The 21,961-nt window shown below is 33.7% G+C and overlaps 2 protein-coding genes and 3 non-coding genes across 5 annotated transcripts; 1 reads left to right on the top strand and 4 right to left on the bottom strand.

Moving 5' to 3' along the window:
• Positions 1-2,297: 2,297 nt before the first annotated feature.
• Positions 2,298-2,385, bottom strand: LOC115954362. The gene has a single exon (XR_004083899.1). It is a non-coding gene; the product is annotated as a small nucleolar RNA snoR27 (small nucleolar RNA).
• Positions 2,386-4,000: 1,615 nt separating this feature from the next.
• On the bottom strand, positions 4,001-4,091 carry LOC115954363. The gene has a single exon (XR_004083900.1). It is a non-coding gene; the product is annotated as a small nucleolar RNA snoR27 (small nucleolar RNA).
• A 112-nt stretch (positions 4,092-4,203) lies between these two features.
• Positions 4,204-4,294, bottom strand: LOC115954361. The gene has a single exon (XR_004083898.1). It is a non-coding gene; the product is annotated as a small nucleolar RNA snoR26 (small nucleolar RNA).
• A 4,222-nt stretch (positions 4,295-8,516) lies between these two features.
• On the top strand, positions 8,517-18,412 carry LOC115952756 (putative deoxyribonuclease TATDN1). Its single transcript, XM_031069999.1, has 12 exons — positions 8,517-8,650; positions 8,790-8,810; positions 8,902-9,002; positions 9,363-9,420; positions 9,540-9,583; positions 9,706-9,786; positions 15,000-15,070; positions 15,200-15,310; positions 15,944-16,026; positions 16,956-17,172; positions 17,469-17,552; positions 17,935-18,412. Exons 1-12 carry the CDS (start codon positions 8,530-8,532, stop codon positions 18,005-18,007), a joined length of 1,065 nt encoding a protein of 354 aa, XP_030925859.1. The 5' UTR covers positions 8,517-8,529; the 3' UTR covers positions 18,008-18,412.
• A 428-nt stretch (positions 18,413-18,840) lies between these two features.
• Positions 18,841-21,628, bottom strand: LOC115952757 (33 kDa ribonucleoprotein, chloroplastic). Its single transcript, XM_031070000.1, has 4 exons — positions 20,966-21,628; positions 20,768-20,869; positions 19,468-19,776; positions 18,841-19,376 (listed from the first exon to the last, which is right to left on the bottom strand). Exons 1-4 carry the CDS (start codon positions 21,440-21,442, stop codon positions 19,245-19,247), a joined length of 1,020 nt encoding a protein of 339 aa, XP_030925860.1. The 5' UTR covers positions 21,443-21,628; the 3' UTR covers positions 18,841-19,244.
• Positions 21,629-21,961: the final 333 nt, after the last annotated feature.

Raw genomic sequence — 21,961 nt, 5'->3', positions numbered from 1 at the left:
ATTGTTATTTTCCCCCTCCTCCCTTCACGTTGAGCAATCGTTATTTGTTGCGTGTTGCTGATTTTCATAAATCTAGCAAGTTGTCCGTCACATTTGGCAAAATCTAGACTAGAGCTAGCGAGTCTCCATCAGACATGTCAAGTCTACCATAATGCATTGACTCCACCAATTTTGAGGTAATTTTGATCAATCCAATTGTTGGAACTTCCACATCGTGGTGGTTGTGATCCGTGTACTGTACCCACCATTAGCAACAAGTTGGGTAATTTTAGACCGGGCACGACTAGGTCGATTGTCACGTTAACCCCAACCCATAGACAACCTATTCTACACCAAAAAGAATCTCATTGTATATTAAACAAGTGGTAAATAGTATTTATAATTATGAAATGTGGCGTCATAAGTTTTAAATCATTTTATATCTTTTAAAAAAGTAAAAATAAAAACTCAATTTAAAATGCATTTCACAATTTTCTTATTAAATATTTTCAAATCCATACCAGTGCTCTGACTTGGCCAAATTGGCCAATCATTCCACATCCATCATGCCTCTACCTTTTTTTTTTTCTTTTTTTCTTTTTTTGGTGATGAAACCATTATCCCTCTTAAATTATAAACGAGGAATGTTAGGTTGAACTGCTAGTTCTTGTATGAGAGAACTCTTTATGGACCTTTCAACTGGCTTAGACAAGCCAAGTTCATAGAGGAATTTGTATAATTTTTTGTTTACTACATCTGTTTAGTTTGTAGCTATAGATTCATGTTATTGTATTGAGTCACTCTGAACAACCATTACACACTTTATCCCATTGTCAATCTAACCACCAAGATTTAGATCTGAATCTTTCTGAATTCTCATAAATAAAATAAAAGTTCATATTAATAAATGCTCTTAGAACAATTGTTATAAACTATTTTTAAAAAGTTTTGAATCACTTTTATAAGAAATAAAAAAACTATTAAAAACATTAATTGTTTTTCTTTCAATAATAAATTTCTTAAAATGTATTTTTTTAAAAAGATGTTAGGCATCTGATAACTTCTTCCATATAAAAATAAAAAATAAAAAATTCAGACAATATAAAATACCGAGAATGAAAATCTCAAGGCAGCAAAAAAGAACAAAGGCCCCACTTAACTTATATATATTACTGGTATCATATTAATTACAAGAAGCTAGCATGTGCAGAATCTGCAGGTGCACTTACCAAATTGATAACGACGCTCTTGCATGTGAAGAAGCACATGTGGGGTAAAACTCAAGATACAAAAGCTCAGATAAAAAATACAGCCTGGAAAACTTAGGTCCCATTTGGTACATTAACTAAAACACATTTTTAATTTTTAAACATCATTACATATATTTTTATACATTTTTTAACTCATATATATTTTTACACATCTTTTCAAATAACAATTTTCAATTTTTAAGTGCATGAATGAAACAACCCCTAATATCATAAATGAAGCCATACACAATCAAACATGAGCTTTATACGTATTTTAATTGTAAAGTTCACGTGACACCAATGGCCTTAGTCACACTCTGACATTGTTTCAGAGTCCAAGTCTTTTTTTATAATGGCACATGTAAAGCTCAATCCTGGTGGTCCAAAGACAACAGGTTGTTGCAAGCACAAGTAGCTGATGTAGAGAAACGAATCAGAATAAGATAATGCAATTAAAAAACACTAGTCAAGCAACTTGAACGGCGCAATTTCCATTCATATCTTATAGGATTTAGCACTATTAAAAAATGAACAATTTACGGGTTAACAGTTGCAGCATTTCAACTAAAAAACTTTTCTTCAAACTCATGAATTTTTCTTTCAAGGGAACCCTCTTCCAAGTTCAAACTCAGGGATCTGAAGAGTGAGTGTGAGAGAGAGATAGATAGTCTTTACAGAATTACAGTCAACCCCATCTTTACACCAGAATACATTGGAAGAAATAAATGAAGCTTTACCTACAAAATTGTTTGGAAAACCTAAGTACACCAGGTAACCATATCTGTGGAACTGCAATGAAACAGAAATAAAAGCCACATAAAAGATCATCAAGCCACTAAACGTGTTAAAATGCTTTGTTAGATGTTTATGCAACTTCCATGTGATAAAAGTAAAACTGATACTAATACAAACTGCTCCATCTGATATGGTTCTAGATAATGATATTCTGACATTTGCAAAATACAAGTATATAACAAGTAACTTCAAAACTCTTTAAAAACAAATCAAACCAGGGAAAAAGAATTTGTAGAAGAAAAATAGCAATGACAAAATATTATTTTTAAAATCACTGGGTCTCAGAATGTTATTATTATCTTCAATTCCATGTAGGAAATTACAGATAGATAACGCAGTTTCTAAACATCATTAATCCAATAATGATACATTTGTGCCGATGGCTGAGCATGAAAAAACATCAATTTAACAAATGCCTTACAAAATATTATAAATAAGAAAAATATACAAAACACAAAGGTAAGTAAGTCTCTGATATGAATCAATCCTCACCCTCTTCTTCTTCTTCTTTTTTTTTCGCGCGGGGGGGGGGGGGGGGGTTGTAAGTGGAGAAGTTTCTTTCCAAAAGCCAAACCACCGATTGAATTTGCAGACAATGATTCTTCAGCTGATTATGTGTCACACAATTAAAATAAGAACTAACATTAGTTGCAACCAAATAAAGGTTAGAGAAAGTGCAAGATATCAGGCCAATATATGATGGGCTTCATATCTTTTCACATATTTGAGGGATATAGATCCAACCCAATTAAGTCAGTCTAGAAAGCACAACACTGAACATTTCCCCAATATGTCTTTCATTTTATATGGAATAAATTATTCAAATATTTCTTTTTACATTGCTATTACAAATATGGAGATCCATATCTCCAGGTCATTTTTTCATCTTCTAAGGAGAAGATTGGCGATAAAAATGACTTACCACTCAAGTCCGTGTTGGACTTCATTATAATCTAACTTCAACTCATTTCATATAAGATGTAGAGAGACAACGCAGAGTGCATACACTGAAATTCAGTCTCGCAACCACCACAATAAGGTTGAGATAGAAGCTTAATTTCGTGACTTTATATATAAAAAGTAGACATATTTGCTGCAGCCTAGAAGTAACTAGTACTCGAGATGAAGACAGACAAATGTTAACACGTCATGTTTGTCCTATGATGTGGTGGGAAATAGCTAAGGAACTTTGAAAGAAAATGGGTTTGGGATTGAGTTGCTTGAGAGAGAATAAAGAGAAACAACTCTTCAAGATGACTATTGGAAACCCAGTGTAAAACTGAAAGGTTTAGAAAATTTCAATCAAAAGACCCCTTCACAAATGCATAGGAGCTGATATTCATGATAGCAGGGTAATGGTGGCTTAGCCACTCTAGACTTTACGGATTGTTCTAACTACTTTCTTGACAGTTAATGCTTAAGAAATCAGCCAAGATGCTTTCTTGCTTGTGCTGTTACTAAAAGCACAACCATAAAGTGATATTTACAAAGTTTGAACAATGATGCACTGCATGTAATTTTGAGAGAAGAACAGATGGGTTAAACTTATATCAATAAAGATTTGAGATTCGCTAAATGTATTATTAAATTTAACAAAGGTAAACAGAGGAAAACCATCTATATACACCAAGACCAGTTCAGCAAAGAAGCAAATGAAAATAAAAATGATTGCCAAGCGTGTTACCTCACAACAATGAATCAATTAAACGGAGATGCGCTTATTTAACAAGTTTTAAACACACCCCAGAAAAATACTCAGATGCTTCGGCAGAATTGATTAAACTTACAATAACTACAATGCCAAAGGATCAGAAAATTGCCCACTCCCTAACTTGCAACTAAATAGAAAATACTATCACAAACAAATGTATGCGCGACAAAAATTAAGGCAAGTATGATACAAATTAAAACAATAGTAAGTCTATAGCCACAATGAATGCATTAAAATGTGAAAAAAATATGATTAAGTAATGCACAGAGGATCTCAGTAAATTATAATTATCTTCAATCCCTTTACGGAAATTGCAGAAAGATAACGCAGTTTTTTACTAACATCAGTGATCCATTTAAGTTAAGCAAAATATGCAAAACCCATAAAAACAGAAATAAGATTTAAAATGTAAGTATATAACCAAAAACAAAACAAAAATCCAATAAATTTTTTTCTGTTATGAAAGAAGAGCATCTCAGATAGAAATTTCCCCATAATTTTCTTCACAAGCAATCAAAGTGCAAGGATAACAATGGAATCTACTCATCACTGATGCCCAAATCAGGGAAATAAAATTCAAATAAAAGCAATAACAAAAAATCTACAAGTCGTAAAAACAATTATTCATACGCGAAAACATTAACCTTAAAGAGAAAGACAAAGGTCTCATAATATACCTCAATTTTTATTGTTCAACCTAGCTAGGACAGATACATATAGCGATATACTAATGTGAAAAGAGGTTTAGACAAAGCACATATAGCGAGCATTAGCTTCAAAAGTGGTATTTTCTGAGCTTACGGAGAAAAGGGATTGGAGTTTGTTTATGAGACCAAAAGGAGGAGCAAGAGATTGGAGAACGAGAGAGAACGCTAATGAGAGGCATGGCGGTGTGGGGGCTTTTAAAAACTGGATTTTCTGCCTGGTTGGGGAAACCCTAGGGCGTGTTTGGTCTTTTTATTTATTTTTATTCATTTTTTTTTTAGGATAATTACTGTTGTTTATTATTATTTTTTAAAACACTACGAGTGTGTTTGGATAACGCTTTTTGCTGAAAATTAAAAACTTATTACTGAAAATACTGTAGCAAAATAGTTTTTAAATGTGAATAATGTCGTGTGGGACCTAGAAACTTGCCTGATCTGTCATATGCATAGTTGTCGTGGGACCCACTGTAGCCGTGGGTCCCACTATTTAAAACGCTAAACTCCAAACGTAGGCCATTTTAAGTGCTATCCAAATGTAGCTTACGTTTACCTTTTTGTTTTTTTGTTTGTTTGTTTGTGTGTGTGTGTGTGCGGAGAGAAAAACCAACAAGGCTCGGCTTTGAAATCTATATCAGCGCACACCTTTAGTGTGATGGTTACTCTACAAGTATAAGTGCTTGTACGATGTAGGGGGCAAGGGCCATAGCTCAAGTCTCCAGGAAAGTGTTTCACACACATATACACTTATATTAGACTAGAGTGTAATTTTTATCTTATATATAAAAAAATAAAAATAAAAATAAAAACATTTGAAATCTATTATGTGTAATATATTTTGACCTAAAACACTAACTTGACCACACAAAAAAAAAACTACATATAGAGTGCTTGTTTCAGAATTTCTTATTTTTCATAACTTATTTGTATAATGTAATAAATAAAAAAAAAACATTTGAAATCTACAAATTTATTTTATGATGATTACTCTTTAAAACATAAGGTTAATGTAATTTGAATCTAAAACATTTAATGTCTGTTTGGCATGATTAATTTTGCCAACTGATTTTACTATTCAACTTTATTTTTGCTACTATTCATAGGTTCCAATGCATTTTTTGGTACTATTCATGGGTCTCACTATACTATTTCAACTAACTTTTACCTTTATCTATAGTACTTTTAATAAAAAGTTTTCAATTTTAGCAAAATAAGTAGATCCCAAATAGACCCTTATTTGACAAAAAAAAAAAAAAAAAAAAAAAAAAACAACATATTGAGTGTCTGTTTCAAAATTTCTTATTTTTTGTTACTTATGTGTATAATGTAATACAAAAAATTAAAGGCTAGCTTATTTATAAAAAGATGAAATTTATGGTGCGTTTGGATGACATGATTTTTGGTATTTGGACTTTGATTTGGATTTGGATTTGGCTAATTAAAATCCAAATATTTTGTTTGGACAATTTAAAAAAGTCGAGAATTTGGATTTGACAAATCCCCCAAGGATTTAAAATCTTTAAAATACTGAATTTGAAATATCTCATTTAAAATCAAGACATTTCAAATATATTAATTTAAAATTCAAATTCAAATCCAAATCTAAGTTTCCAAAAGTAACCTTAAATTATTTAAAATAAAGCTTAAATAAAAAGTAGCATAAGACCCACAAATAATACATAAACTAAGCAAAAGAAAGTTTATAATCAAATGCCAAACCCACATTGAATTAGCTAGTAGCCTAGTACAGCAGTATCCATACAAGTGTAGAACCTAACGAGGTATTTCATTTAAACTAGTTGGTCACATAATGTTTAACGGTGTTAATATAAAAAAAATGTATCATCGCACACCTTTGGTGCGATGTTCCCTCCACAAGTACAAGTGCTTATGAAGTGTGAGAGATAAGGGTCGAGATTCAAATCTCTAGGAGGGAGCTTTACACAAATATACACTTAGATTAGGGTTAGGATTCAAGTCTCCATGAGGAAGTTTCACACATATATACACTTAGGTTATGTTATAATAGAATTTCTATCTTGTATAAAAAAAAAAAAAAAAAAGTGATAGAAGGTTTAAATGTTTTCATTTAATTTTTCTAATATTTGGCTTGTATATGTGTAGAGGTAAGGGCCAGGGTTTAAGTTTTCAGGAGCGAGTTTTACACAAATATACATTTAGATTAGACTAGAGTAAAATTTTTATCTTGTATACAAAATAAAAAGTGATAGAAGGTTTAAATTTTTTCATTTAATTTTTATTATTGTTTAATTTTTCTAATATTTGACTTGTATATGATTAAGTAGGAAAAGTGATTTTTATTTTTTGAATTATATAGAATTTAAGTAAATTTGTAAATGTTTCATAAAATTTAAAACTGTTAATATACTCTAACTTGGTAATTTCTAATTTATTTGAAAAAATTAAAAAAAAAAATGTTTGAAGAATATTAAAAGGATGAATATAACTTAAAAACATAAACACTTAGGGCTATCTATGGGTTAGGTTGGATCAAGTTTGTGCCCAATCCAGACTTGACTCAATCACTTCGAATCCCAAGAACAATATCTGCTTGACTAAGAAGCAAAGTTAGTTCGAGCGACTCGGGTCTCTTTTGGTATCGGTCAGAGTATGGGAATAACAGATATGGCTGAAACTCACTGGATTTTGTGAGATCACATCAAATTTGTTTAGATCTATACGAGATTATTTTTTTTCGGATCTCATCAGATATGGACTAAATTTGATTGGAGAAAGCCTCATACCGACGGAGAATGACGGCTTATGAGGGTGGAGATCAGTTGGGTCAGTTGGAATTAGATTTTCATCAAATGACTCGCTAATCGACATGCTAGAATCTGTTTTTGAGGGTGGAGACCCATTGTTGACCATCACCTGCATTGGGTTAGATTTGGCCGGTTGGATGGGTGGGTCGGTTCCATGGATGGCTTAGACATCCCTTTTATACATTGATTTGATGATTTTTTTTGGTATTCTATCAAATCTTTTGTTCCATATTAAAAAAAAAAAACTAATATAGTATTTAAAATATAAGTATATTTTATGTATAAATAAGAGATATTTAAATAATAATTAATATAATAAGAGTCATGTTAACGAGTGCCCTTAGGGTATTGGTTAATATAAAATTTTTTTTATGGGAAAAAAAAAGCAATTAATATTTTGACATTTTTTTTTTCATTTTTCATAAAAGTAATGTCAAAATTTTCCTAAAATAAATCGTTAACTAATGCCTTAAGGACACTTGTTAGCATTTTCCATATAATAATAGGCTATTATTTGGAAAAAAAAATTACTAGGTAATTAATTTATGGGTTTTTTTTTTATGGGTCTTTGGTAGGGGGTGTTTGGTATATACTCAAACACACTTTTTCAGTTTTTAAATAATATTACATGCATTTCTATACACTTTTTCATCCACGTATATAGGGGTGTTCGCGGTGCGATTTTAAGCCATTTTTAGCATTGCACTTTGCGGTTCAGTTTAGCTAAAACCATAACTACACCGCACCTTGTTTTTGCGGTCACATGTGCGGTGCAGTGCGATGTGGTACGGTTTAGAGTTTAACCAAAGCCATAACTGCACCGCACCTCATTTTTACAGTCACATATGCGATACTATGTATAAGATGTGGTTTGAAGTCGGTATATTTTTCAAATTTTGGGCTTTTCCTACTCGGCCCAAAACTAATTTTTCCCTTTTTTTGGGCCAAGTTTTTAATTATTAAGCTAGTTTTTCTTTATTTTGGGTTGGCTTTTCTAGTCAACACTTGCTAGGGTTATTAAATTTTTTTTTTCTAGGGTTATTAAACTATTAATAATATATTTAATATTAAAAATAAATAAATATATTAATATATAGAGAGGGTGCAGTACGATTTTCTTATTATAAAACCGCAAACCGCACTGTACCATGCGGTGTGGTATGGTGCGGTACACTATTACCTGCAGTGCGATGCAGTTATGTCATTTTGCGAGCAATTTTAGTGCGGTTGATGTGGTTTGATGAACAGCCCTTACACGTATATTTCCACACGTGTCAAATTACAAAACACATGTTTTCATACCCATGAACCAAACACCCTTTAATCTGCTGAAATGGGAGAAAACGTCTTACGTCTGCCCGAACCCGAAGTGGTCAATCTTCCAACTCTTTTTGAGCTCAGCAATGGCGAAAGTGCGAATGATAGGCAAGTAACTCTTCAACTCCCCCCCCCCCCCCACTTTTTGTAATGCAATACGATAATCAATCATTCTCTCTCTTATTAAGCTCCAACTAATCATTTCTCATTCACTCTGCGTTCTTCGACTCGCTCTAATTGAAAACAGATATAGCCGTTAACTTCACAGGTCAGTCAGGCATTTCATCAAACACGTTTTGAACTTCAATTTTCTTTAGTATTTTCCTTAGTCAAATATGAATTCGAGTTTCAAACAACAGATGGAATGTTCAAAGGGATCTACAATGGCAAGCAATGCCACGTATCGGATATAGCCTCGGTTTTAAGCAGGGCTTGGAGTGCCGGCGTCGACCGAATCATCGTAAGTCTTATTGGACACTGCCTTTTGCATTTTTTGGTGCACAAGTTGTTTTTAACATTGTCTATAATTTGGTTCCTAAGTATCTGTAAGGACCAAAATGACTGAATTTCGACTTCTTTGATTATTATAGTACTTTTGATGGGCTTAGTGAAGTTGGGGAAACCATTGGAATTTGGACCATAAAACATGGGGTTCAAAGATTTCAATTGTTATTGTTTAAGTTTCTTTTCTTTGCCTACTAGTTTTCTTCAGTTACTGAAATTAGGGAAATTTAAATTGCCAATTAGCAAATTCAGAAATACTAGTTATGAATTCAATTGGGTTTATTGTTGTGTTCAATATGGTTTGTTTGTGGTGTAGGTGACTGGTGGGTCACTTGAAGAATCAAAGGAAGCTCTTGCAATTGCAGAAACGGATGGTTTGTTAACAATATTTATAGATATACCTCACATTTTCTTGTTTTTGGGCTATGAACACTTTGTATATGTTTCTCAAAATGGGGTTTTCACCAATTTGATGGTTCATTGTTTGTCACAGGGAGGCTCTTTTGTACGGTTGGTGTGCACCCAACAAGATGCAAGGTTGATTATTGTTCCTTGAAGTTGTGACTTAATTGTTTTTTCACCACGTATACCAATTATGAGTTTAATGGCATAGTTTGGTAATCAAAGTTTGTCATTGTGAGATATTGTGTTTTGTTTAGGAGTTTGAAGAAAATGGGGATCCAGAAAAACATTTTCAGGCTCTTTTGTCATTGGCCAAAGAGGGGATTGAGAAGGGGAAGGTATGTCATATTGTTTTGATCAGAAACTTCTAGTATAGATGATATGCAATTTTTTTTGATAATTTGATAGTTAAAACAAGGAGAGGGGATTTAAACCCTGGTTCTCCTTCTAAGGAAAGTAGACAATGTCACTGAGCTGCAAGGCTTGTGACAGATCATTTACGATATATACTTGAATTTCCAAATCAAGTATCTGTATGTATGTATATGTTAAAGTTTTAAATGATTTATGTTATAAATTTTTTGTGTTTCTTCTTTATAAAGCACTTTGTTGGATATGTTTCGTTGAGATATGGATATTAATGGCACAAATGGTACTTCAATTGCATCTTATGTAGATATGAACAACAACAACAACAACCAAGTCTTAGTCTCAATTTTTTGGGGTTCACTATGGATCCTCAATAGATTAGTTGGGGTTAGCCATGTGCATTCTTTTCCACCATTCTATTCTTTCTGAAGTCATACTCTCTATTACTTCTTTAATTGATACATAATTTTTTACTACTTCTCCTTATATTATATTTGGTATTCGTTTACCTTTTTTTGTTCCCTCAACTTGAATCAACTCATTCTTTCCTGTTGGTGCATTAATCACTCTCCTTTGAACATGACCAAACCATTTCACGGGTTATTGGAGAAGTTGAAATGATGTAGGAAGGAATTTGAAAAAAATTTAATGGGTTATTAGAGCAGTTTGGTTCTTCACGAGTACTATTCATGTGTTACTGTAGCAACCTGGTTTTATTTTAGGTTATTTAAGAGTATTTTGGTATTTTGTTATATTTTTATTATGTATGGATAGGATTAGTTTGAATAAGGTTTGTGATAGATTGTTTCGATGATTTTCAGGGCTTTGTCTTCATGTAAATAGAAGATTATGAGATTATCATAACGATTTGACTTTTATCATCAATAAAAATATAGCCTTTGGCTTACCTGTCAAAAAAAAAAAAAAAAAAAAAATCTAGCCTTTGGCTTAAAAGCTCCCTTAAGAACTTTGGTTTGCTTGAATATTAACTCAAGAAGAGGATTTCCTTTGTTTTCCTCCAAGAAACTTAGGATTTGGTGGACAATCGAAGTAAATCCTTGTCTCATCACACTCTTGACTACATCAGTTGGTATCATAGCTAAAGACAATCCATTACTTTGTAATAAAGAAGATTGTAAAAGTTGAAAAAGATTGAACTAGTTACCTAAGTGGCTTGATGAATTGGAAGCTTTTCCATATAGATTTTGAAATAAGTTTGAAATATACTCAAAGATGGTCTCAAGGATTAAGATTATGAATTAGGAGAAAGTAGGCTCCACTTAGGATGTTGTACTATTATAATATGCGGCACCAGGCAGAATGGAAGATAATTATAAATTGAAGTTTGTTCTAAGGTTCTCCACCGATCTACTATGGCTACTTTAACTATGACGATTTGGTGAAGGTGCATACTTTATTCCATGTTAAAGAAACCTTTCAAGAGAGTGATGTATTTGATGCAAGTCTTAAACATCTTTAGTACATGGAAGGTTTCATGCACATGTTTATGTTTGATGAAAGTCCACATGATAAAAAATTGGGACAATTTGATGGTTTGTCATCTCGCGATGATGGTATTGTATGATGTGCCTTGTTTGCATTATATGGAAAATGTTATGTATGATGAAAATTGGGAAGATTTTATGACAAGGGAGTTAATTCAAAAAAATTGTAAAGAAGCAAAGATGGTAGTGATCATATTTTGGAAGAGAGCTGCGTGGAATTCAATGATGGTTATGCTTATTTTTCTTTTATCACAAACTGCCCACAAAGTAAAATAAAGAGAAATAAAGTTGTGCAACATGACGGAGTAAATTATTTGTGGTGGGATATCATAGAAAGAATGGATGGAAGGCATTGTTTGGGGTTACAATAAATTGTGGAAGATTGAAGCCAAACTAGAGGATGGGTTTTGTCCAACTTGGGGAGAAATGACACTAGAAAAAGATGGAAAAAAAAAGTCCATGTGTTATGTAGTGGCACCATTCACAGATGCTATTCATGTGGCACTATAGTAACCTAGTTTATTTTAGGTTATTTATGGTTTGAGTTATATTTGGTTTATTTGTATTATGCATGGTTAGGATTAGTCTAAATTAGTGGTCATGATCAATTGTTTCTAGGATTTTTGGGTTTATTTATTTATTTTTTATTCTTGTAAAAAGATGGATTGACCATGAAAAAGAACATGTTACATGTGTGACTATAAAAGAGACTGTTTGCGACCATGAAAAAGAACATGTGTAACTATAAAAGAGACCATATGCGACCATGAAAAAGAACATGTGTGACTATAAAAGAGACCGTATGCGACCCCACCATCCTTAAATCTGGCACATGTTAGATGCTACTCCAGCATTAATATGGAACATGTTGGACGATAATAAGCTAGTAGATTAGGAGTTTTATTTTATTATGTTTTTGGGCATTAAATTAGTTATGGTCAAATTTCTTACACTTACATTTAATTTAAAGTGTCCGTGGTAGCGTTAAATTTTTATTTTTTGGTCTGTGGGGAATGGACCCTTCTACTAGTCCATTGGGTCTTGTTTAGGTATTATTTGAGTTTAGTTGTTTAGTTTGGCCTCACTAGTAAAAGGCCAAGGAGTCCAACCCTTATTAGGGGTCAAGAAATAAAGTTCCACTAGATATTGGAAATAACTTTTCTAAATTTTTAGAAACTATGAATTTGTATTTGAGGTTTGTGTGATACAACCTTCCCCGAGGTGTGATGCCAAGGAAATCCCAGGTGTGAAGCCTAGAATTTGTTCCTTTTCTTTTTTGCCCTTAAACTTCCAACAACTTGAAACCTAGCAAGCACACAATGATTTGTAACCTTTTAAACCATAAAATTGAAAACTTCAAAACTTAAAACAGCTATCCATCAAATAGCCCCAGATATCCCATAAAGAGCTAAAACACTATTCACAGCCCTCGAGCAGAAACCCAAACCTTAGTTTTTCCTCTTTGTTTCATCCCCAAATTCTACAATATTCACCATTAGAATCCCTATATTCCTTACCATCTTTCAGCATTCTTCCCACCAAACCCTATCCCTAATTCCTCAAACTCAAGCTATCCAGGAACTGCCAGACCTGACCCAGGATTTCCAAATCTAAAATGTTTTGTTCCCTTTGTCCTGCATCAAGATTCAATGGAAAATTTTTGTGGGTTGGGGGAGATAGAAAATTTAAATTTCACCGCTTAGATTGAAATACTGTGTGCCACCTAGTATTTACTTGTCTCAAACATACCTATAAAAAAACAAGTGGATGTTGGCAGTTATCTGAAAGCCTCACGAGTGTAGCCTATAAAAGGGAATCAAAGCTGGTTGGAAGAAATTATCTACTTTGTTTTTTTTGAAGGTAAGTTATAGTAAGGGGATTAAATTATGACATAATGTGTGGTGATTGGGTTATCAAGGAGATGTATCCGGATCTGTATTTGATTGCTGAGAAAGAATAAGGATGCTTCTATGTCTTGTATGGTGAGTGTTAGAGGTGAGCATGGGCCTCGCTATCAGAATATGAGATCTATTCATAGTTTTCATGACTAGGAGATGGAAAGGGTGGATATACTAATGGATTTGTTGTTACTTTAAACTCACTTTTGCACTTTCTAGAGGCACTAACTATACGGGATGGCTTCCAAATAGAAATTGTGAATTTAGCGTATGTTCTTATTATGAACGTTTGATAGATGCTAGCAGAAAGCTTTTTCTATTGAAAGGCACTTGGATTTATAATGTGCCTAAGAAAGTGGCTTTTTTGTGTGGGCAGTAACTTTGTTATTAAAAGGAATACATCACTGCTCAGTTGGTGTTATATGTGCAAGTCAGTTGCGAATCAGTGTATCATCCTTTGCTTCATTGTTTTGTTGCTCATAATTTTTGGTCCTCTATTTCTTGGTCTTTGGGGTGCCTGGGTGATGCCACAGAAGGTGATTGATGCCTATTGTTGCTGGAAAGGGTTGAATGGAAGGCATAAAAATAGGCATCACGTTGAATGTGACTCCTCTTTTGTCCTAGGTGTTGTGAGGGTGTGGAGAGATTGGTTATTTTGCTTAAGAGTGCGTTTGGTAGAGTGGAAAAGTGAGAGGATAAATAAGGGGAAGAGAAAAATGTAAGATGAATTGATAGTCTCTCTTGTTTGGAAAGTACAAAAGTGGAAGGATAGAAAAAAAAGCGAGATGATTATTTATTTATTTTTTATTTAGGCCCACAATTTTAAAGTTCTGGAAATGGAAGGAAAATAGGAAAGAAAGTATCTTACAGGTTCAACAATATTATCCCTCATCTATTAAAAACAATTCAATACAAGGATAAAATAGGAATTTAATGCAAAATGCTTTGTTTTCTCCATTTTTCTATCCATCCCACCAAACACTGAAACATACTGGAAAATATTAATCTCTTCACTGAATTTTTTTATTTTTATTTTTATTTTTATTTTATAATTATTATAATTATTTTTATTTATCCATCCTTCTACATTTTATTTTTTCTCACTTTTCTATCCTCCCTGCTAAACAAAGCATAAGTGTGGTATTTTACGTGTCTTATTTGAATGGTGTACTGAGCTTGGGGGATATCTTGTAATACTTTTGTTGAGTTTATGGATCACTTAAGCTTACCATTGTAATTTTTTGGATAGCCTTATCATTTTACGCTTCTTTATTACTCATATAAAAAAGGGGTCTGAGGTAACAGCTAGACTTTTATTTTCAATAAAAAAAAAGAAAGAAAAAAATTAGCCTTTGGCTCAATAGTTTGTAAAAACTTAGGGTTTGCTTAAGCACCTAGGAAGAGGCTTTTCCTTTGTTTCCCTCTAAGAAACTTAGGCTTTGATGGACAATCAAAGTAAATCCTTCTCTTGTGCTCCTGATTGCATTATGGAAGTTTAGGTGTTAATTGTTCTTGGGGCATGGCTATTTGGTAAGATAATTGCATGCAAAAGAATGACCTTCTACTGTCTTCTTCTTCTTCTTCTTCTTTTATTTATTTTTATTTTTTTAATTATAAAAATATCAAATATGTATGACCTCTGTCATACATTCAATTGTCAATTCATATGCAACTTATGTAGGTGCAGAAGTTTGCAATATGATGTGTGGATAATCTTCAATTAGATGATAGTTGTTTTATGTTCTTGTAACTTATATATTATTTTTAATGTTGAATTAGGTGGTCGCAATTGGTGAATGTGGATTGGACTATGACAGGCTTCACTTCTGCCCGGCAGAGATTCAAAAGAAGTAAGCGGGCGCAAGTATATTTATTTGTCTCCCTTTTATTCCTTTTTTTTTTTTTTGGGGGGGTTAAAAGTTTTCAATGCTCCTATCAAATAATTATTTTGCTTAAATTTTCTGCATTGTGAAAGCTAGGTATTTTGAGAAGCAGTTCGAATTGGCATATACTACAAAGCTGCCCATGTTTCTTCATATGCGTGCAGCTGCTGAAGATTTCTGTGAAATTCTAGAGAAAAATAAGTTTAGGTGCAATTTCTGAACCCCATAAATCAAATGTGCTGGTTTAAGATTGTTACTAGTTTTAGCTTTGTATAATCCTATTTGCACCATTAAGGTACATAATAAGCTTTGAAGGGTTTTGATGCAGGACAACCAGAACAATTAAACAGTAAAATTGAAAGATAAGAAAATAAATGGATATGACCTAGTGGTCAGCATCTAGGCCTAACTTGGAGTCAGCACCAAGTGGAGAAATCCACTAGGAGTCAATCAGCATCTAGGGTGGGACTAGAGTCAACACCAGTCCAAGTAAACCAAAAGGCCATTTTTTTTCATTCATCGGAATATTAATCATCTCCAAAAGTAGTACAATAGTTTGCTTATATAGGGAAAAATAAGCCCTAATTCTAATTGGCGTAGGAAACCCTAATTGCCTTATTACAAAAATAACCTTACTTCCAAATATTAAAATACTAATAGCCTAATAAAATACTAGGACCTAAAACAAAAAATACAACTAACTTACAAAAATAAATAATATTAAATTAAAACAAAAATCTCCTAGTGTATCCCACATCAGGTTTTGGTTGCATTTTTTTATGGCATCTTGTTATGCTGATGTTTGTAGGCTTGATTGCATTTCTTCTGCTTGTTTCACAGGTTTAGTGCTGGAGTCACCCACTCATTTACCGGTAGTGCAGAAGATCGTGACAAGCTTCTTTCATTCAGTGATATGTATATAGGTGAAAGTGTATCTGTTTACCAGCTTTTCAATATCTTTGTAGTGAACGCAATTACATAATATCTGTTATAATAGGTGGTCATGTAAGGAACTGTATGAGTCTCATCTTAGGTTTTGTCTTCTCTAGAAACCACACTAAATGGTTGATTTTACTCTGCTAATTGCAAATTTCATCAGGTGAGCTGTCATGCGTAAATCTTTCTAGAGGAATTCATTAATGTTGTTCTGGTTTTTATTTATTTATTTATTTATTTTTTATTATCAGTCTTCAGATGTAAGTGCCCAGTTCGAAAGTTCTCTTTTCATTCTTTTTTATTTATTATTTATTTTTAAGATAAGATGCTAGACAAATGTGTGGGGTGTTTTGAGAATGAGATAAACTAATTTATTATGTCTGCGATTATTGTCTAGGGGCTTCGAACCTCTCAATGAACAATTTGTGAAAGAGAAAATTAAGTTTGAGGAGAACTGTGAATTGGAAAACTGGAAGGTTGTTGACCAAAAAAAAAAAAAAAAAAAAAAAATCCTTAAATAGATATGTTTACAGAGCATTGAGGGGGGCAAGAGTTTGGCATCTGAAATGCTGACCAGGCTTGACCAAATCAACATCCATCTACTCGTTGTTAGTCAGGCATTGAATCTAAGTTAGTCTTTTGCTGGGTTGAAGAAACGATATTATTTTTCCAACACATATTTTGTATGTTGCTTACAGAACAGTTTACAGATATAAAATCTGCTTCTTCCTTGTGTCTGAAATAACACTTCAAATTTTTATTTATGCATTTTTGGAAACTTGTTGATCCCTCCCCCACCTCCCTCTCCCCGAGGGATCCCCCAAAGTTTCACACATTGGATTTTGTTTTGAATCTATCACTGGTTACATGTCCTGGCCAATGTCATAACTATTACTCAGTTTTTGGTACTGAACAGGAGTAAATGGTTGCTCTCTGAAGACAACTGAGAATCTTGAGGTTGTGAGGGGCATTCCTATGGAGAGAATGATGATCGAGACAGATTCTCCATATTGTGAAATCAAGAATACTCATGCTGGGATTAGTTTTGTAAAATCTGTCTGGCCCTCTAAGAAAAAAGAAAAGTATGATCAGGAGTGCATTGTGAAAGGCCGCAATGAACCCTGTTTAGTTCGGTTAGTGATTTTATTCTCCCTAGCGCTTTGTCATAACCTGTTTAATGTCATTTCTTTTCAGATGAATTATATTACTTATTGAATTTTTTTATGGATAGATGTCATATAGAGTTAATAAATGACATTTTTCAAGGGGAAAAAAAAATTAAAATGATCAATAAAGCTTTGTTCCTATAGAAAAAGAAAAGTAATTAATTTTTTTTAATTATCAAAAAAAGAAAAAGAAAAAGAAAAAGAAAAGTAATTTTTTAATTGTTTACTTGTTTCTTGAGACAATATGTTTCATGGCATTTTAGGCAAGTTCTGGAGGTGGTGGCTGGTTGTAAAGGTGTCCTGGATTTAGATCAGTTCAGCAGGACGTTGTACCACAACACATGCAGGTAATTCTGTTAATCTAGATCTTGGACTCTTACAGAATGATAGAACTGCTTATTACTTAGATGTGGATATTTAACCAATTTTACTATTATAGCTGATCAATGACTCTTTTTTGGGAATATCAGATTGTACCATTAATTTAATCAATAATTCTCTGTGCTTGGAATGCCCTTTTATTTATTTATAAATATTTTTATATGTGTGTGTGTGTGTGTGTCTGTATAATTTTAATAAATATTAATTCCAACTAAATAATTCATGTTAAGAGTAACCTGAGAGTGATATTTTCTGTTTGCCACCAGAATTGCTTTATTGACATGGTTTATTTTGTTTGCAAGTGCAGACATTCATTGTTTCACTTTATGAGACCATCTTGTTGTGCAGGGTTTTCTTTCCTCATGACTTGGATTCTGCGGCAGATGCTATCCTTGCTGGTGGTGATGATTCTAATAAGTGAAGCAACTTCTTAGGTTATTAGGAGACTATGCTGAGATCATATTTCTTCATGACAAAGACTGGTCAGTTCCTCTACTCCTCCACTCTACTGAGAAAGCAACAAGTCTCAGACTCTCCGGTAATATTCTGAATATTGAAAAGGAATTTCTTGGATGGGGATCTGTCATGAGAGTTACACCTAAATTTGTATACTATTTGCTAACTACCTTGAGTTTTGGAATTCAGAATACCGAAGCTTTCAATCTTTTCATTGTCTACCAAACTGTTAAAAAGGTTAGATATATTCTGAAATTGTAATGGTTGCAGTGCAAAGTGCTCATGATCATTGTTCTTGCGAACAAGATATCTGTGCTTGACCCAGGTTGTCATATTATTATCTCCACCTGTGAATGAGTTTTGTGATTTACTGATGTCTACTGTTATAATTTATAATATAGAAGAGCAGCAATATACAGAAGGGAGATAAAAGTTGCTTCAAAGTAGAGATTTGGCTTTATCCTAATTACAGTCTATGCATAAAATAAATTCTAAAGAGTGGGAACGTCTTTGGTTCGTTAAGGATGATTATAAAGTAGTTGGGAATCTCTGGGTTATATAATGGAAAAGATCTCTCTGAAACTTTCGGACATTGATCAATTTAGCCTGTTAGTTTAACTCAAGAATATGTTTCGTAGAAAGACTATTTACTTAGGAGGATGGGTTATAGTGATATGTACCTGTTGAATCAAGGATTTGTAGTTAGGAAAGTTTGCAACATACATGAACTTGCATCATCAATCCAGATTCTAGAATAACAACAAATTAGGGGGGATTTTTTGGGTAAGCAACTAGGGCTTGTCGTAAACTATTTTACAATTATATTCATCAATGGATTATTCAATAATTCTACTTTTGAGAAGGACAGTTTAGGCAGTTCAGCTTTAGTACATTGCGAATAACTCAGCCATAGTTACAATTTGGAGCCTTATGGTCAAGGGGGAAGAATGACTTTTTGCCGGAGAAGTTTACTCAGTGTTTAAATTCTCATACAACACTGTACAGCCTGGAATTATAATCTCACCACAAAGGACTGCTACCACAAGCTTTTCCTTCTACCTGCTTTATTTCAATACTCAAATTTGTTCACGGAGGAAGACTTGGAGACTACAAAGAGTAAGGTTCTGGAAGCAGAAGGGGTGCACTACTTGCAGTACTTATCCAAAAGCATATCCAAGCACCCACTCTTTGACATATTTCCCTCAGCTGCTGATGCTAGAAAGCAAATTGCTGCTGTCAAGATTGTTCTCCACATTTCTTTCCACCACCGGTGGAGAAGCAGACTGAGCCCTTTGTGCAGCCATATTTAATCGTAAAGGCCGCCCTTCAACCTCCTAATTTCACAATTACATAAAAAACAGGTTATTATTGATTCATCATTAGAACGATTCACTTTTGTAAAGTCAGTAGCCAAGCTTATCTTACCACTCCGTTCATGGAACTCAATGCAGATTCTGCATCCTCGGTGGTTTCAAAAGAGACAAACCCAAAACCACGTGATCTTCCTGTGTCTCTCTCATAAATGACTTTGGCACTCAATAGGCCTCGCTGATCTGCAAAAGCATCTCTTAGACCCTGGGAAGTGAGGCCCCAACCAAGGTTTCCAGCATAGATCTTGTGAGGGCTGTCTATATAGCCCCTGTTGGTGCCCCACATCTTCGGCCCCATTACTTCCCTTTCACCTCCCTTTGGCACTTCTGGGAAGTTCACCTTAACAATTCGGCCTCCAACTTGCTGTCAAACCATCAGAATCATTAAGAACAACATTAACTTTCTCCTCTCTTCATGTGTTCTTAGCTTTTGAAAGCTTCTGCAAATTATTTTGACAGTTTTTACTTTAAAGTTCATGTTGAAATTGGAAACGTATTACCCAGCCACACACACACACACACACACACACACACAATTTTAAGTTAATCCTTTATTTTTTTTTTTTCATATGCAAATATTTGCTGACTTTCATATATTGGTATACTTTTTTTCATCTGCCAACTCCACACACACAAACAACTTTAATGCGAAAAACGTTATCGCTACAGTTGATTGAGGCTCTATTGAGTTTATATGTGCTCAGGTTGCCATTTCAGGGTAAGGCTTCCATGAGTTATTTTCAATTAAACATGGTTGTTTTCAAAAAAAAAAAAAAAAAAAACCATCCAATTTGGACTGCTTTCACTGAGAACAACATGACTTATTCTACAGCCTGTAGGTGTGTCACAAGCATGGTTGGACAAGAAATAAATTTAAGAACGAACCACTGGGTCTATGTTGAAGCCATTTAATGACAAAGGTAGAATTCTATTGACTATCCATGATTCTATTAGCAAAGCAGAGAAATGATCATTTGTGGCTAATTTTCCATGATCCCTATGCTACAACTAAAGGCAACACAGAAGGCCTCTATTGTTTCTCAAAAAAAGAAAAGAAAAGAAAGCCTCTATCCTGGTATGGTAACCACATTACTATAAATCCAAGTAATTCAACTATGCTTGCATGTAGTTCAGACAAACTGAGCATTCTTTTGCTTTAACAAGGTTCTACTGCTATCAATGTTATAGTTACACTACAAACAAATGCAAAAACTCTATTAACCTACTAGCTTTAGGAATGGGTGACAAAAAAGAGTAATGCTATATGTGGGCTAGTTTCTAATAATAAATTTGTAACCCAACAGAATTAAAACTTAATAATCTTTCATTAAGTTAAAATAAATGTTACTACTTACAGAACCATCAAACATGCGAATTGCCTCTTTAGCTTCTTCAGCACTTCCCATTGAAACAAACGCGAACCCTCTACTCCTGTCCGTAACTCGATCATATACAACCTAAATGAAACCCAACACAACCAACAAACATCCTAAGATCACATTGGAGAAAATAATAACTGAAAGTGAAACAAGAAGATTGAGAGAATCACAAACCTCGACAGAAACCACATGTCCAGCCTGTTCAAAAATCTCAGCCAATTGAGCAGAAGTCATAGAATATGGCAAATTCCCCACGTACAGCCTCCTTTCTTCATTAGAACCAAATACCTTTTGCTGCTCTCCTTCTTCTTCCTCTTCTTCTTCTTCTTCTTCTTCTTCTTCTTCTTGATTTTCACTGAATTCTGCTTCTGGGTCTTGTTGTTCTGTGCTTTGGCTCTCCTTTTCGGTTTCTAAGTCGTCGAATGAAGCCACAGCACGGTGAAAGTGTGGCAGAGAGATGAGAGGTAAAGGAGGGAAATTGTAGAGGTGGGTTTTGAGGTTAAGGGGTTTTAGAGGTTTGGGTTTTGATGGGAAGTGTGTGTGAGTGGGAGTGGGGATGGGAGAGTGAGGGAAAGAGAGGTTGTTGCAGAGAGAGGAGGAAGAAGCTGTGGTTGTAGCAACAGCCATAGAGAAGAGGGATGAGGCTGACATTATTGTCAAAGATACTTACTTTTTAATATGTATGGGAACGAAGCTAAGCTATTTCAATGTCGAAAGGCATTAGGGAAAAGAAAGAAGGGCTTGGAATTTGACACAGAGGAAAACCAAATGGAATGAAATCATGGATAAGGTTGGTTTGGTCTTGGAAATTTGTTTGTTTTGGTGGGTGGTGTTGAACTGTTGAAGCTGCTGGGCTGGGCTGGGAAAATTGGAATGAAGTGTCTCCAGAGTTTTTCTAGTACAGTCCAGTGAGTAATAATAACTTGTTTGCTGTGATCCATTCCATTTTGTTTGCTGCTTGGTGCTTACCAATATATCCTTGTCCTTTATTTTACTTTTAATTATCTTAAAAGTTAAAACATTGAGAAAAATATAAAAACGTCACATATAGGTATTGAGTATAATACTTTACTCTTTTGTGATATGTTTTGTGCGTAAACTATTAATTGTGTAACACATAACCTTTTGAGTTTTTTTTTTTTTTTTTTTTTTTTTTTTAATATTAAAATT

Source organism: Quercus lobata, chromosome 7, assembly GCF_001633185.2.
Source record: "Quercus lobata isolate SW786 chromosome 7, ValleyOak3.0 Primary Assembly, whole genome shotgun sequence".
Taxonomy (NCBI): Eukaryota; Viridiplantae; Streptophyta; class Magnoliopsida; order Fagales; family Fagaceae; genus Quercus; species Quercus lobata.
This window is presented reverse-complemented; position numbering and strand designations above follow the sequence as displayed.